The following is an 18,175-nucleotide window of genomic DNA, read 5'->3' on the forward strand; positions in this document are numbered from 1 at the left end:
AAAATTTGGTGCTCCTGAAAATAATTGAGGAATCACACACAAATACAAGTCCTAGATAAAAATTGGCATTTTAAACCCAAAAGTGTGGCAAATTTTAGTCCTAAGAATAATAGCACTGCATGGACAAATTTTTTCTTATTTCTATATTAACTGGAAATTGTAGTGTTGGAGAAGACAGAAGATTTGAGATAGTAAGGTCATAGTCTGTCTAATTGCACTATTAAGAAGCAATAGTCCATTAATAAGAAAAGAGTTTACAATTATCATAACAAAAAATTTGAAGCACCAAGAGTTGTTGTTTGTAATAGCTCTAGTGACATGTAAAAGAATCTGTTCTGCAAATGTTAAATTCAACAATATTCTGACTATTTCGGGGCCTGATCTTTTCCACCAAGACCTCTAATAAATGGTAGGTAGGCTTAATTTATATGAACCAAACCTGCGTGTCTTACACAGAGAAGTGCAACGAGTACGTAGAAGCATCTGTATTATCAGAAGCCTTTCTTCAAAGCGAGCTAGCAGAAACATGAATAGGCAAAGTGGTTCTTCTTTGAGACATAATGGGATATGTAATCTGTTAAAGTCGCAGAAGCCCCAGGAATATCAGCTGGAACAAGTATCTGCGTCTTTCCAGAACCGATTCTCTTACCAGCCACATTGGCATAAAAGAGGCCTGAGATGGCTGGTACGAAAACATCACTCTCAGAACACATGTAAAAGTCGATTACTTTCTCCACTTCAGAAGACTCTGAGTCGAGAAATTTTGCCTTTTTATCAATGGGCATTATGTTTTCCTGCAGTTATGATTTCGGAGTAAATAAAACAGATATTAAAAGCACAAACATGGAAGCATGTTGATTCTTTTACTTCCTAAATGTTAAATCCAAATAAAGACCGGAAACATACGACAGTAAAGCAAGTATATAGAAGTGAAAAGTGAAACAGGAAATACATACGAAAGAAACCGGACCTTTGTATATGTTTTAGGAAAGAGATCCTTCAATGCATTAAGGCTGCTATCCCACCTTGATTGAGTCAGATATAGAGTCGTGTCCTTGTTGAAACCAACTTTTCTCAAGAACATACCTATCTCCTCTGGACCATAGCAGCTCTTTGATTTAAGAGCACCGTCTCCTTGGCAACTCTTTTTCTCCAATATATCAACCCTCAGATCCACTGCAATAAACTGTCCCTTTGACTTCGCGCTCAAAGTTCTTAAGCGCTCCACCATGGACTCAACGACTTCATTGACTTCTGGTTGAAGCTCTAGAGTTCCAAACATTGCTGTGCATGCAATTGAGTCGGTATTGCTCTTATCTTTCATTTTTTTCATGTTCACCGAAGGAAAGTATGTTGCCAGCCTTATGTTTCCCTTAGATGTGAAAACTGGCTCAATGTTTTCAGCAATATAATCTTCAGAAACCCTATTTGGAACCTTCACCGCAGCAATATTTCTTGCTGAGACTTCAGCAGGCCGAGTTTTTGCTACTTTGACCACCCCATTTAGGTTTCTCACGAAGTGTTCAACATCATAGATGTCTTCAAAGTTCCTGAAAGTCACAAAAAGCCTTCATGAATCTTCAACCTGGATGATATGAATACTAGAAAGGATAAAATTTACAGATGATCAGCAGTACTAGAAAGGATTAGGTTTTGAAAGAGATCTTCAAATATTCAGCAAACTAAATATAATACCAGCTTTTACTCTATAATTTCCAGCCCCGAAAGGGTATAGTTCCGCAGAAAGAAACTTCAACTAGAAAAATGGCTCATGAAGGTCATATCTAGTGTCCTCAAAACTCAATCTCCAGAGTTACCGGAAGAAAAAAGCATAAGAAAGTGTGAAGTGTCTGATACAAGTTGGGGAACTGAAGATGAATTGAAGCACAGCTGGAATCAACAAATTAGTTAGAAGTAGTTAAATTGTATTAGAATTCAAAATTCTGTTTTTATTGTTCATTGCAGTTATTACTGTAGCTCAAGTCACATGGGTAGTTAATCGGTTAGAGAGTTGGTTACAGCTGTCAAGTGGGATTGTTAGCTATAAAACCAAGCATCACTGGTGTAATCATTCATTCATGAATAATATCTCAAGTTTCTCTCTTCTATATTCTCTCTATAATTTCTTTTTCAGCTTCAATTCTCGGATTAATCCCTGATTTAGCTATCATCTTCTTCGAGCCTAGCTCCTAGATTAACAATTTCCAGTTGCGAATCCTTTTAAGTGCATCAGTGTCTGCTGGGGTTTTAAGTGCAATTAACAATCTTGTCCACACATATACACATAACATATGTAATGGGAAAATATAATGACAAGTACAAATTATTATCTTATGGACCAAAGAATTGAAAAGTTGCAATTAATTGAGAGAGAGTTTGTGGGAATTGAGGTGTGCTTGTTGCCTGCAGTAAACTGCCTGTTAAAGCAACGCGAAGCACTTACTACACTACTTGAGCTTAGTGATTAAGCATGCCTTGAGTGGGGCCTTTAAAACACTACTCCAAATGCACAAAAGAGAAAAGGAGAAGTAGAAGACACAGAAAAACTTGGCTAAGCTTCGTGCCATGTGCATGATCGATCATCTTTTTAGTGATCATCGGCAAGCTCTTCCAAACTGAGACTGGAGTGAAAAAAGAAAAATAGAGGAACAGATACGGAAATAAAATAATGGAGATTCTGAACATAGAAATACATGCATCATTATGGCTCATGAGTGAGAGTCTAGTTTCTATCTGGGAAAATCAGGCACGAGAAATGTGATGTTACAAGGGCTTATACAGAAAGAATAATTCAAGTAACCTCAATCAATGTCAACAGAAATACACATTAAATTCCTTAAATAATTTTCATTTGAAAAAACACTAGAACTCTGCAAGAATGACAAGATAGGGAAAACAGCATAGAGAATACTAACCTCTTATCCCCAGGTTCGCTCCCCCTGATGTCTGGGATTACAAGAGTTGCACGAAGATACCTTGCTACTATCACGGCATCAGCAATCTAACATGGAAGTCGCCACAAAGAAGAAGACAATAGAAGAGAAGAAAAAAATAGATGCAACTCAGTTTACATCTTAACTCATCCTGAAAACATTATATGAATCTGCACTTTGCGGACAGCATAAACAGATAGGAAAAATAATGATGTAATACAAGGAAGTGCCACATATTAATGTTTGATTCCTCCAAATTAACTTTATTAATGTTGATTCCTCAACCTACCAGGAATCAATACAGAAATAACCATGACATAAAGAATATAGCAATATCAAATAGTGGCTTAGAGCACCCCTACATAAAAGAATAAACGCAACTCACATGTTCTAGTTGAAATATTTGTATGTCGTGGAAGCTAGAGCACTTATGCATACAATCATTTCAGAAACAAACAGACCAACTAAAAACGTTAAATTGGACAGCTGAACATAGACAGTTATTAACACCTATAGAGTTAAAGAGGAATGAAGTCTCAAGTGTAAAAGTAAACAAAGACGCAAGAAAATGGGTGTTCAATGTGGTTCGTTCACTATAGGCTATAGCTATGCCTCGTATATTATAGCTTTATAAGGTTTTCGGATAAAACATGAAATGCTGCATGTTGTGCTCCTTTTGCAGTTTTTAACACTTAATTGAGTAGGAGAAGAATGGTGGTAAGTCCTACTGTTAAACGTTCTATGGATCATCCTAAACATTAGTAAAAACAGTACAGCCAACGCCAATAACATCATAAGCAAACTTGGATATACGTTTGCAGTAAACAAATGCTTGACTATAAGATATAACCTAGAGTTTGACATTAGTTTGTTAGGTAAATTGATGAACTCACGGTGTAAAACTAGTTAGATACCTGAGAGACATGATATTCAGGACCATTAGTGAGTGAGAAGGTAACAAAACCTTGTGACTGTTCATCTTCTTCTGTAGGGAAAATCATAGAATAAGGGATGTAACAAATGCTTGAAAGAAATTAAAATAGTAAAAGATAACCTGAAGAATTGAAAGTAATTAGATCACTCACGGAGAACTGGTTTAGTCCAACAGGGCTTTAGTGATCCGCTATCCTTTATCCAAGGGCCAGTTTCCAGGCTCTGCTTACTGATACTATGGATAGATATATCAGAATCCACCTTCATCGAGAAAAAAAGAGTCAAACAAAATCAGAAATGTCTAAACAATCGAATCAAACAATTAAACAAGGAATATCCCATCATCAAATGTTGACATTAGACACTGCTTTATCTGCACACATTTTTTTTTTGGCATAATCTTATAGAATCTCCAATTACAGAAATTATCACTTTAGCTAAAGCTAAGCCAGAAAACTGTGAAGTTTCCTTGGTAATGGCTGTGAAATTTTGCTGCAACTGTCCGCCTAAAGCTGATGAGAGATTTTTGTTGATTGAAAATACTAGAAAGCGTTTGATCTCATATCTGGTGAGCTTTCCAAAACAAGTTAAATACTACGTGATTAGATTCATCTCGAACAATATAATAAAATCGAGAAGAGTTAATGGTCAATAACACACTCAAAGTATCCATTTTTTGAGTTCCATACCTAAACTATTAGGTGTTTGAGTTTCCTACCTGAACTATCACTGACTATTCATCAAAACACGTCTAAACTCCTAAATGTTCACTTTTCCTACATGAATGTTCAGGTTTGAAACTCAAACAATTAACAGTTAAACAGTTGGTGATAATCCAGGTAGGAACCTCGCACACTTGATAATTCACGTATGAAACTCCAAGAACCGAGTTACTTTAGGTTTGTTTTTCACCCTTCACTCAATCGAAAAACACGCTAACATGGAAAATACTCCAAGAGATAAAATCTGCAGCAGCTGGACAAATGGCTAAACAAATCCAAAAAGTAAATATCAATCAACACAAGGTTAAAAGAGCAACAACAAGTGCAATAATGCTGTTGGAAAATCCAACCAAAAAAGGAGCATAACATCAAATAAACTTAAAATCAAAATTTTGAAATATAATGATCTCTATTTGCTCGGACTCTCCAAAATTGTTGCCTCACCGGTGCCAGATTTTCCAAAAAATGGACTTAGTAACATTTTTGAAGAGTGCGAGCAACATAAATTAAGAGTATGGAGATAATTACAGGAAGTGAATACAAGTGGTCTCTCATGATCATGTTGCCAAGCATTACGAACATAGTAACAGTAAGCACACCAGCCACAATTTGTCTCGGATCCACTGCCATTTCTCACCGATCCAAATACGGAAGAAGTTCAAAGTGCACAATGTGCAATGATCAACATTTAATATCAACAAATAGAACAAATGTGGATTATGATTATGGAGTTAATAATAATATATAAATGAATGATTTGCAACTAAAAATCCGGCGGGACAAATTACTATATTTGGTTATAAAAGTAGAATTAGGAGCCCCCAAGTGTGTCGTGTTGTTTGTTGGAATTTTAATGACCAAGTTGGACTAAATTAGGGCCAAATGGGATAAGAACACACTGACAGAGTGGCGCTGCCCACTTTATTTGTTTTTATTTTTCAGGTATAATATATTTTTGTAGCACCGACACTTGTTTTGAAAACGATTCAGCGCCTAAACCATCTCCTCCAATCTTAAAATTTCAACTCTTAATTTTGAGCATATATTATGTAAAAAAAAATAAATACTAAAGTCATGACTTATTGAGCATATATTATGCAAAAAAAAAATAGAGCATATATTATGTAAAAAAAAAAAAAAAAAACTAAAGTCATGACTTACTGATGAAAAAAAAAAGGGAAGAATAGTGCACTAAAACTCGCATAATGCACAAAATCTGTGGAGGAATGAACAAAGAGGGTCTATTCAAAGCAATCTTATCTTTCATTGCTGTTGGAGACATATAAAAACAAGCCTGCATTTTTTCGTCAATTTTTTATGTGTTTTAATTTCTTTATTATTAAATCTAAGCATGTAAGCATTTTTGAAAAAATTAAATGCTTACTTTGTCATTCTAACTTATCATTCTTCTGTAGAATTTTTTTTAAATTTTCTTTTGGGTTGGGTTGGAGGTTTAGATTCTCTAGAAGAATTATTAGGAGAAAAGACATTATTTTCCCCTGAATTTGTCGGCACAATTCACTTTAGATCTTTAACTTAACACACATTTATTTACCCCCTTAATATCTTTAAAGTGAATCAATATCCCCTTAAGCTGACGTAGAGTTTTTAAAAAAGGAAAAGATATTTATCATCCATTATTGAAGACTAAGAAACCCTAGCCAAATTTCAACTCCAATTATCTTGTGATTCAACCGTAGAAAATCCAAATTGATTCCGTAGTTGTGTTCACCGTCTCGAGGGCTTCGAGAAGCACCCCTTATTTGTGCCAACAGGACTTCGAAATCAAAAGGGCCATTTTATGGTAAGGATGTAAATTATGTTGGTGTTATTTATATGGATATGTATATATATGCATGTGAGCATAAGAAGTGTGTTATTTGATTGTTGTTGAAAGATGATTGGAAATAATGTTGGATTATTCTTGTGCATGGTTGGATTATATTGAATTGTGAAGGGATTTGGTGTGATGATGTGGTATTGAAATGATGATTATATATATATATATATATATATATACACATAAACCTATTGTTCAAGTTGGTTTTTGGAATGCTTTGCAAATATTGGTTGTATGGAATTATGGAAGAGAATTGTGGTGTTGGGTTGCTAATACTAGATGCCAAACATTTCATTGTAGATAAGTGATTTGTAAAGGCGGGAAGTTGTGTTGAATTGGTATCCGAATCTACGATGAGGTATGTAAAGCATACTCTAACAATGTTCTTTGGCATGAAAACACCAATGTTCCATCAAGTAAGATTCCGAGGTTGTCCAAAAATATGTATTGTTCTACGTTACCAACGAAGTTGTTTTCATTCTATAAAGTGTCAAAATGTTTCATTGATATACCAAAAGGCTCCTATTTCATTGTTGTGATATTGATGATTCTGAAACACATTGTTGATGTACCAATGAGTCTTTATTACATCGTTATTGTATAGAAGGTCTATTACTTGGTTCCTATTGATGTATCATTGTTTCAAAGTATCAAAAATGTGGTGGCGACCGAAATAACAATCTCAAAGATTAATTGAACTAAGTGATGGAAGTTCTCTCTTATCGGGTGGTATCCCAGGGGCATAAGCCTAGCATGGGTCGATCCCTATTTATGTGTTTATGGGTGGTATTCCAGGGGCATAAGACTAGCATGGGTCGATCCCAGTTGATATATACTGGAGGCAGCCTAATGGTCACAATACAGTACAGTAATGATTACAAAGACGATAAGAACGAAGGTAAAGTGATTGAATAAATACAATGTACAGGTTGTCACAAGTTCTAGTAAGTGTGGTCCACTCCTATTACGACTTATTCACTTGTTTCTGATTTCTATTGAGCTCCTATATCATATGTGATTATCTACAGCTTTACATACTCAGTACATATTTCGTACTGACGTCCCCCACGGGGACCTGCATTTCATGTTGCAGGCACAGGTACCTCAGCTCATTCACAGCATAGATAGGAGCCAGGTCATACAGCTATTGTTGGTGAGCTCCAGTTTGCTTCGGAGCTTTCCGAGTCGGTTCCTTATATTTTGTTATTGTACAGGAGTCATGTGTGGGCGGGGGGTTTGTCCCGACCCTAGTTTTGTCATGTATATCCTAGAGGCTTTGTAGACATAAGGAAGGGTAAAGTCATGGAAGTTTATATAGTGATGTTATATTTGTATATGTGGAGGCCCCGACAGCCAAGTAATATATATATATATTTGTGCGTGTTGTGCTGATACAGGTAATTAGACCCTTCTATATGCAACGAAGTGTTGTCCAAATTTTTGGTGACATATAAGTGAAAGTACAGGTATTTGAACGGGTTCTCCCGGGCCTTCTCGGCTTCGGGTGCCAGTCCGGCCCGATGGGATTTTGGGGCGTGACACCTTAGCTATTTATCGGGTAATGACATCAAGGTGGGCCAAAATTGTGTCCATTATGGCAAAGGAGTTAGTTACCTACAAAACAGAAAACACGTTAGTTGTACAAAAAATATCTTCACTCTTTCTTTTATTTCTTGTCTCTCGGATCCCTCACACTCAATCTCACAAGTATTGTAAGCTTGTTTGTACTCCGAGAGGTGTTGAGAGGTGAATCAAGTGTATACAACGACTCAAAAGAATAAAACACACAAAGAAACGTAAACACACACACAAAAAAAAATACGGTTTCAAACCAACTCACAATCTAGTAATTGGTCACTAGCTTGTAAGTTAGTATGGGAATCAATAAAAGAAACTAAAGACACAAAATGAAACTAAAAGATCAAAAATTGAGCTTAAAATTCGATGAACAGTAATTGGTGACGTGGCAGTATTTGATTGGCCTCGGTCAACAATTTTATTTTCCAAATTTGGAAGTCTTGATCAATTCTACAATTTGGACTTTGATGGAAATTATTCAATGGAGAAAAATACAAACTAGTCTTTAGAATTCAAATTTCAAGACTCAAAAGTCTTTGACTAGACTTGTACTTCTCCTTAAAACATAGACCCTTGTTTCATGGGAAAGTGGTTGAGAAGTGATGTAAAGTCTTTTGGTGGTTGGGGGTCTTTCAAGGCTAACAATTACTTACACCTTTTTCCTTCACCTTTTAGGATCTATCATTCACTTTATGTTAATACGGTGATGAATATGGTAAAGAACTTCAAGAACATAATAACTACAACAAGAACAACCAACAACAATCTCCCAAGAACAACAACAAGTTCAATGCCCAATTCCACAACAACAAGACCAACAATAAAACCACCAACAAACGACCAAGTTTCTTTGGTGTTGTATTTTCGATTTTAACACTAGATGAAGGTTGTGATGAACAACAAGAACACAACAACAACTACCAAGATCAATAACAACACCAACCAACGCTCACCATACGGCTACGTTAAAACAATAACTTCAACTCATGGCCACTTCTTGTTCACAACAACAACATCAATTTTTAAAGCTCAAATCTAGATATAGACTTAATGTGTTAGTGATGAACAAAACTAACACTTAGAGACAAAAAATACAAGTAAAAATCTCGACCAAGACACAACAAGAACACACTTTTTGGCTAAGAATACAACACGGACAGATTGCTATTTTTTCTTGAATTTTCAGTTTTGAACACTTTTTTTTATTTTTCCACCAACAAAACCAAGATTGATCTTGTAGGAACAAGATCAAACCATGCTTTGATACCAAATGATACGATAAAAACTTGGAAGACACGAAATCACTCAAAAAATAGTCCACAAACACACTCCAAAACAGTCCACAAATCACTAAGATCCGTGGACCGATTGGAGACCTCTCTCGGATTCACAAATACAACAAGAATATAAGGTGAACAAGGTGTATTTCACACCAAAACAGCAACAATACGTGAAGAACAAGATGAACACAAAGTCACTAGATTCAAATTTAACAATAACAACAAGAACACAAGATTATAACACAATCACTAAACACGATTACAAGAAAGTAAATGGATAGATAGATAGACCACATGAATGCATAATCTCAAGAACCCAAAAGTGGACACTCTTGGACCCTTAACACTAGACACAACAATAAACCTATCTCTTACGTGATACAAGATCGAATTATACCTCTCTAGCATCAACGTTTCCAAGCAAGCAACAACAAAAGAGAATTCACCCTATTGTTGTATCCTAATTTTGGTTTTGGTGCCTCAAGGAAAGAGGACTTGTGTTCTTTGGTCTTTCAAGACTCACAAATATCATCAAAAACTAAATCTAAAAACCCTACAATGTTACTTTTATAACTATTACAAAATATAAGTTAAAATGATCAAAAGACCTTTCAAAGAGTGAGCACCCATCTAGTGTAATTTATGGGCTGATTTGGGTGCATTTTGGGCCTCTTTTACACTTTAATTGCACATGCCAAGGCTCGGGTCCAACATGTACTCTCCTAAGTCCATATCCGAGATTATTCTCGTATCACCCTAGATAGGAAGAGCTAGAGGACGCGTATTAGGATAGAAGGCTAGTGACTATTAGGGTAGGTAGGGTAGGGTATTACCTGTTTGGGTGTATTACTCTTGTTAGGCTACCTTGTTGCATGTTGTATTACGAATGCCTATTATTCTTTGTTTACTTTCCATTGTAGGGGCGTTTTTACGTCTTACCATCTTGTTCCATGCGTTCTGTACGGTTGTGAATACTTATCTTATCTTGAGCCGGGGGTCTATCGAAAACAGCCTTACTACTTCTCCAGAGGTTGTGGTAAGGACTGCGTACATCTTACCCTCCCCAGACCGCATTATGTGGGAATACACTGGGTTTGTTGTTGTTGTTGAGTAGAAAGAAATACCGGCGTCGTGGGGGGGGGGGGGGGGGGGGGGGGGGGTGAGGGGCGGTGGTTGCAGGGATAAGGGGTGAGGTTGAACGGATTTGATGGAGGAGGAGGAAGAGCAGGGCAAAGGGCAAGGGAGGGGAGAGGAGGGGCAGGGGTAGCTGAAGAAGAAAGCAAATGGGGTGTTTAAATTAAAAAAAAAATTATTTATGTGGCTCTGAAGTGGCAGTGATGTGGCGCTGACGTGTGGGCGCGTGTAACGCACTCTCCCATTGTGAGAGTGGTATTACATCTTTAAGGGTTAAACTAATACACTTTAAAAATGTTAAGGGGGTAAATAAATGTATGTTTAAGTTAAAGGTCTAAAGTGAGTTGTGACGACAAGTTCGGACGGAAATGATGTCTTTTCTCAATTATTAGTACTCTCATTGTGTAAATTTTACTCAACACACTTTATTTTTTAGTCTGGTTAAAAAAGAATTAGATCCTTTCTTTTTATTTAGAATTTAATTAATTTTAAATTTTTATTTTATTTTTATTGATGATGCACTCTATACTATTGATGCACTCTGTACTATTGATGTACAATATATATATATGTATGACATTTGTTGTTAATGATTTATCACCAAATAATTGTCAAAAAATTATTCTAGAATTTCAACCATGAGTATTGGAAAAATATTTATATCTAATCAACTAATATCATATAAATCGAGTAGAAGGAAGTACACTTATATTTATCTATCAGCATTCTCTCAATTTCAAATTAAAAAAAAAAAAGAATTAAACGGCTTGAAGTACAATAATCAAACTTAGTTTTATCTCAATCTGGATATCGACTTATTATTTAAAATAATTTTTACATAAATTAGAACCTACAGCTTGTTAAATCAAAAATATTTTTAAAGTACACATGCAACAACGTTATAATAAAAATGCAATTTTAAATTTTAAATTCTAATGATGTCATGTAACGTGGAAGAAACAGAACAAAATCTAACCAGCAGAGTAGCACGTCATCTCCAGTGTTGGATAGATGGAAATTTTAGAATTGTACAATTATTTGTTAGAAATTAAAATAAAGAAATAGGTAAAAAAAGGAGAGGACCATCAAAGGAGAAATATATTTTCTCCATCTCAAATTATTATTTTTCTTTTACGTTTCTTAAAAAATATGCTAGTTAAAAAGTATTTTTAAAAATTATTTTAACTTCATCTATATCTTAAAATATAATTTTTTTCATTAAATATTTAGTTTATTAAAGTATTTATAATAATTATTATCAAAAATAAAATAAGAAACTATAATTAATTTTATCTTACAATTTTAAAATAATAAATAATTTAAAATAGTTAATTCTAAAAATTATAGTAATAGATAATTTGATAGGAAGAAAGTATAGTTCATTTGTTTTTCTTTTTATGGACAAAAGAAAAAGACATATTATAAAAGAGGACAGAAGAGAAGGCAGAGGTTGTTGAGTGATGTGGATTGGCTGCCTCACAGAAAACTGGCGCCTAATGTAAAAGGTTAGGTGTCAGCATTAACTTGACTATTTTAATTTCTAACTTTTACTGATATAATGTTCGAATAAAAAAAAAAGACTAATGAAGATTCAATTGGACAAAGCAAATGACTAATGACATTTTGTGGTATTACTGAATAATATGTGAGATGAATCAAAAGTTTCATATGTGAGATTTGAAAATCTAACACTTTTTGTATTTAAAAGAATATCTTTTAACGATAGTTATAGAATATGAATCCGAATTAATCAATTCAATAAGTTATGCATATAGTATATGTATTAGCAAACAAAAAGAAATAGTGGAGAACATTTTGGCTCTTGCACTCTATTCTAGTTTCAGTCCTATAAATTGGTCCTTTGATGGTATAACTACAAATGTTTCTTGTACTCACACTCTTTCTTCTTCACTTTAGTCTATCTATGTTGGGGGGGGGGGGGGGGGGGGGGGGGGGGGGGGGGGGGGAACTTCTAGATACATTATATACTTGTGATTTCTGTTTTCTAAATGGGGAGAATATCCTTTTTCAATTAGGTTACTTTACCTTTACCTTTGCCTTTTTCTTTTCTACCTTTACCTTTGCCTTTTTCTTTTCTTACCTCACACGCTTACTTCTTTCTACAAAATCAATCAAATCCACCTCAAATTATGAAATTTCAAACAGTAGATTCTAAGTATAATTCTTGTTATATGCTCCTTTCATTCCAACTTTTTAATTTTATTCCATTTGTTTGAAAAGTTGAAATAAAACTATTTTTGAGTACCATTTTATTCCAAAAGTGAATTTTACTGTTAACCTTTTTATATGTTTCTGCAGAAAATGGATATAATTCATTGAAATACAAATAAGATGATTAATTTGGAACGATTAGGACATCTCAATATGCAAGTTACTAATGGACAGTTTGTCATTTGCGATTTTTTTTAACGTGGTACGAAAATTGTATTTGGAATAAAGGAAATTAATGACAACTCATCATCATCGTTGTCTCCTGTCATTTTGGAATGTTGTCACGAGCGCTATCGAGAACCTCTCTACCCAAAAAAGATGGGGATAAGATCACGTACATCCTACCCTTCACAAACCCCACCTGTGAAATCACTCTTAAATGCGCAACTAAAAATTAGAAGCCATAAAAAGCACAAACATCCATGGAGAAGTGGTAGTAGTAAGAAAAGAGCCAAAAATGACAATATATACACTTGTTAAAACTTACATACCAAGAGCAAGCTACAAAACAACAGATACCAAAAGAGTTGACACAATAAAACAGCTAACTAGCCTGATTGTGGCTGAGAAGATAAATACTCTTTCACCATCAATATTTCACCGCATAGCTTTTTAGGCACTTGTTGCAATGCTTTTCCTTCTTGCCAGGCTTGCCCTACCATCACTCCTGGCCCCGCATGACGTATGTATATGACAACCTCATCGTTAAATGGCCATGGATGCTCCGCTGATATGTTAAAACACCTCAATTAGGTAGGTAATTAGACTGCACTAAATGAAACAACAAAGAAAGCTCGACAATACCATATCAATGTCAAGAAAGGGGTTTCATGATAGTGTATTTCCTTAGTAGCAAATCTTAACAATCTATTGAGGAAGAAACCTACCAGCAACTAGTAGATTTGGTAGCTGACAGTCAGATATTACGGCGAAAGCAAGAGGAGCATTTAAAGGTGTCTAAGGTTGACCTACCCAGAAACTGCATGCATAACATTTTTATTGGTAATGCTTGGGCCATAGAGAACATGGTGGAATCATAGGGTCCATGAGATTTACCAACTAGACAAGATTTGAACTAGTCAACTTGAAAATACAAAAAGAAAATAAAATCAAAATAACTGTAACACTCACTATCAAGACTGGTAATTTAGGATATGTAAAGTAGTAGGAAAAAAATAGTTTAACAGAGGTTCGGGTAGATAGTCCACTTAAGTGTAAAAATAACTATAAAGCACAAACTGCCTATGAGCAATACAGGGTTTACACGAGAAGCTGTTTATCCCTGTTAAACAAGAAGCCTGATGCAATAATTCTCACCTGGTTTAGGGAAACCACGAGGAAAATCAGGGAGATCCAAGGTTCCATCTTTGAATTCATACGCCAAATCACAAGGCTCTTCTGTCGACATCACTTCTTTGAGTTCACTAACCGTAAAGTACAAAGGATAAAAGGAATTTGAGAGCCCAGAGAAAATCGATTCGCCTGCAAAATGTGGATGATTGGTTAGGAAAATATACTACATTCAATTGTGCAGTAATCATATCATTATTTAATCAGTGAAAAGTGTGGAACCTAATAAGCTGTTTATCGTATGTAACCTGATTCTTAGATATTGTTTGTGACCATTATCAGACAAATACTCCATCCAATTCATCTTATGTGTCTTGGTTTGACAGTTTGACTTAGGCACGGAACAAGATTTTTGAACCTTGTGGTCTTAAACTAAATATGTGTGTAATGTAACAGAATGGCCATTGAATCTTGTGATTTAAAACATGTCATGTGGGATGTTGCAATTAAAAGAGTTAGTAAATGGCCATTGAATCTTGTGATTTAAAACATGTCATGTGGGATGTTGCAATTAAAGAGTTAGTGCCAAATGTAGAAAAGTGGCGACCTTTTTTAAACGGACTACAACAAAAAGTAAGATGCATAAATTAAAACTGGGGTGGGGTGGGGGGTGGGGGGTTATGATATACCTGAGATTGTTGTTTCTAGTAATAAAACCAAATTTCTAAGCAAGCATAATACTCAATTTATAAACAGACAAGTAACAAACTGCAAATGAAGTCTCAAGATTCTACTCTGAGTAACAGAATGCAAGAAGTTTGAAACAAACAACTATCATCTCTAGAGAAAATATTCACAAAAAAAAATTGTTGGCATATAGCTGAAGATAGAACTTAATGAACGTACTAATGAGTCGCCCATATGCCTGCCCATCACCGGTGCGAAATACAACCTGGCATTAAAATTATTTCAAGAGCTCAATTGTTAGCACCAAATTACCAAAGTTGAACGCCTCAAAAACTCAGTTCAAAAGACACCGGTTAAGGGGTATAACCTTTTTGAAGAAATTTAACCAGGCAATCTGCAGTGGACCTGTTCACATTTCAAAATATCTTACCATTCACTGAATATTGAATTGAAAATGACATACACTGGTACATTACTAACAGCTAGTAGAATACAAGTCCTGTTGGAGAAGTAGGACAGGCTGCACTACGGATCTAAGGATCATATAGCACAACCATCAAACTCTCCCTCCATGACTACCCTACATCCCTACCTCACCCCTAATCAAATACATGTACAGATGGATTTTGAATTATCAACCGAACTTCCTCCAAGTAAATATAACTTTCAAAATCTGGTAACATCTAACGGCTTGAAACTTCAAATGCTACGGGCAAACAGAAGAAAGACCAGACAACCAATATTGGCTAAACCTGGACAAAATTTTATCACGGTCCAGTATTATTAGAAACATAAATCAGAGCATAGAGAAATTTGGATCATGAAATGACAAAAGTCAAGATAAGTAACCTCCGCTTGTTCGGCACTTCCAAAATTCAGCAACTGTTTCACTATTTCCAGTTGCTAGCAAGCTTGATGCACTTTTCTCTACCAGTTTTGGATTATTGTACCGTGTGCCAGCAATCCCCCAAGCTTGTGATATCAACCTGCTTGAGTTAAACAAGGTTATGAACATTGTAACACTATCAATTGTGTGCAATCTTACGTTACATAAGCTGACTTCCCATAGGAAGGGTCACTTTTGAAAGAAACGGAAATCTCTTGAAGTGTGGGACACAATGATATATTTTTGAGATGTAAAGATATGTAATGAACATAGCAAGCTTTCCCGGAGGGGTGAGGAGGAGATGATCATGCTTTTGCTTATAGCTAGAGATCCTTCCCCACTTTAAGCAATTGTCAACATATTCACGGTCGGTATGTGTTCTAAGATTCTATAAGCTAATAAAATTTATAAAAGCAAGTCTTCATAAATTTTAACCATAAATCACAGAGCAAAAGGATGGCCTGAGGGGTTTAGATAGTACGGGGAGTATATCTCAAGATGTCTTAATAACTACGAACGCACGTATTCTCTCCAATTTGTACAGCTAACATTTACTTTCCTCTAATCAAACGTTTCATAGAATAAAAGCACTTCTTTCAAGAATTCAAATTTAACCAAAATGTTATTTTCCTTATGATACTGGTCTAGCCTATAAATAACATCTTACCACTATAGTATATAAGTCAATGTATCCAATTAAACTACATGCTCAATTAAACTACATCATATAAAAGGGCAAAGGGGAGTATTCTCTGCTTCATGAAGCACAAGTCATAAAAGCAAGTGGATAAAAGGAGACCAAGTAGCAGATAAACCTTGGGTTAAGCAAGGGTAACAGCCTGTGCCGCCTTTCCTCTGGAATATCCTCAATTTTCTTCCTAACCTCAACAACAAATAACAATATCAATGAGAAATGATGAGTCAAGAAAATTATTTAATTGCTAAAATGGACCTTACTCTTCTCCATGAAATTTCTTATTGTTTAATTAGTTTTAAACAAGCGGATACACTTGAGTAAAGAAGACAATCAGAGATCACCTCTCTACTTATAAAGAAGAGTGAAGAGTCAAAAAACACACCTAAAGTAACCCAATTTTTTGGCACCCAAGGGTGTGGCCTAGTGGTTCAATGAAGTTGGGTTGAACACCATGAGGTCTCAGGTTCAATTCCCAACAGAGACAAACATTAGGAGATTTCTTCTCATCTGTTCTATCCTTGAGAGAAAGAGTAACCTGATACCTGTTGCTGGTGGGAGGTATCATGAATCCCATGGAATGTAGTAAAAGCTACCTAAAACATCACCATGTCCAGGTAGAACTGATAGTTGAGATGTGTTTTAATAAATAATCAGTGATAGTTCGGATAGCAAACTTGCACACGTGATAGTTCAGTTAGGAAATACTTTTAGATGTATTTTTGACCATTTTACTCTATCTGTAACTGTAGAGCAAGAGCTTTACTAATCGTATCGAAGCAATTCAGTAATATTTACCAAAGATACGCGGCGGGGTTATAAGAAGATGGATCCAATGGAATAAGCTCCACGGGCGGGTCAAGGAAGGTGACAACATCTTGTTCATCCAAGTACACTATCTTTCCATTCGGTAAAACTTGGTAGGGCTTTTCATCCCACGGTGATGCAGAGCTAGAAAACGAGGACGAACTTGCTCGTACAGTTGCGCTGTGATTTGCGAGACGCGAAATTGACAGAGACCTTAAACTGCTCGACGGAAGTGCGGAGCTGGACTTTGTGGAACAGAAATGGAAAGACGGATGCCGAATTTGGAAAGTGGTTGATTTTGGAGAGAAGAAGATTGATGGCCCGCTGGGGGCAGCTGCTGCTGCTTGAGGATACTGCATTGTGAATGCCAAGGTTTAGCAGAGTGAAAAGTAAAACCATTGTTCAATACCACATTAGTTGACAAAGTTAAAAATGGTTCACAAATAAGTTTTAAAATTAAAATTGATGATAATTTTCATCAACTTAAGTTTAATTTATTTTAATTAATGGTTAAAGTAAATTAGAATGCAAAATATAATTTTTTAAATTTTTCAAAAATCCTTCAACTCTAAATTTTGAATTTTAAGATTTCTCCTTTTTAAAAAAAAAAATAAATTCAATCTTCTTTTTCTCTCTCCATCTTCTTCATATTTTATTTTTCTCTCTTTCTTTATATTTTCTTCTTCTTCCATCTTCTCTTCTTTTTTTTCTTTCTCTTTTCATTTTGTTCTTCTTTTATTTTTAATCTTCATGAATTATTTAAAAAAAAAAATTAAAAAGAAAATTTTTACTTTTTTAAAAAAATGAATGAAAAAATAATTCAGCAATTATGAGAGTGCTTCAATAACTATCATAATTGTTATAACAATTATGATAATTACTGCAACAATTATTATTAATTATTGTGTTACAATAACTATCAAAGTTGCTGCAACAATTTCGATACTTATTTAATTTCTGAAAAAATATATGGTTAGAGGAGGAGCTCATGAAAAGTGATATTTATGATAAAAAGGGAGGTAGTGGTGTTGGTGGTGACGCCGAATGAGAAGATGACATTTGTTGCGGTATTGATAGCGACGATGGTGGACGAGAAAGAACAAAAATTGACGATAATTATGTAAAGGGAGGAAATAATGGTGAATCTGAAAGATGTGAC

General features: G+C 35.1%; 2 protein-coding genes across 3 annotated transcripts; both read right to left on the reverse strand.

Annotated features, from left to right (window-relative positions):
* Nucleotides 1-212: 212 nt before the first annotated feature.
* Nucleotides 213-5,592, reverse strand: LOC107855858 (protein MANNAN SYNTHESIS-RELATED 1). 2 transcript variants are annotated; one of them, XM_016700867.2, is made up of 6 exons: nucleotides 5,117-5,592; nucleotides 4,019-4,127; nucleotides 3,848-3,918; nucleotides 2,916-3,001; nucleotides 971-1,550; nucleotides 213-794 (listed from the first exon to the last, which is right to left on the reverse strand). In XM_016700867.2, the coding sequence occupies exons 1-6, from the start codon at nucleotides 5,216-5,218 to the stop codon at nucleotides 516-518; spliced, it is 1,227 nt and encodes a 408-aa protein (XP_016556353.2). In that variant the 5' UTR covers nucleotides 5,219-5,592; the 3' UTR covers nucleotides 213-515. The 2 variants fall into 2 exon arrangements, with proteins under 2 accessions (XP_016556353.2, XP_016556354.2); XM_016700868.2 differs by having other exon boundaries at nucleotides 3,848-3,915; nucleotides 5,117-5,549.
* A 7,483-nt stretch (nucleotides 5,593-13,075) lies between these two features.
* Nucleotides 13,076-17,645, reverse strand: LOC107855870. The gene is made up of 7 exons (XM_016700880.2): nucleotides 17,008-17,645; nucleotides 16,331-16,393; nucleotides 15,479-15,615; nucleotides 14,997-15,034; nucleotides 14,849-14,894; nucleotides 13,970-14,134; nucleotides 13,076-13,379 (listed from the first exon to the last, which is right to left on the reverse strand). The coding sequence occupies exons 1-7, from the start codon at nucleotides 17,373-17,375 to the stop codon at nucleotides 13,201-13,203; spliced, it is 996 nt and encodes a 331-aa protein (XP_016556366.2). The 5' UTR covers nucleotides 17,376-17,645; the 3' UTR covers nucleotides 13,076-13,200.
* Nucleotides 17,646-18,175: the final 530 nt, after the last annotated feature.

The sequence above is a fragment of the Capsicum annuum genome, chromosome 6 (assembly GCF_002878395.1).
Source record: "Capsicum annuum cultivar UCD-10X-F1 chromosome 6, UCD10Xv1.1, whole genome shotgun sequence".
NCBI classification, from domain to species: domain Eukaryota; kingdom Viridiplantae; phylum Streptophyta; class Magnoliopsida; order Solanales; family Solanaceae; genus Capsicum; species Capsicum annuum.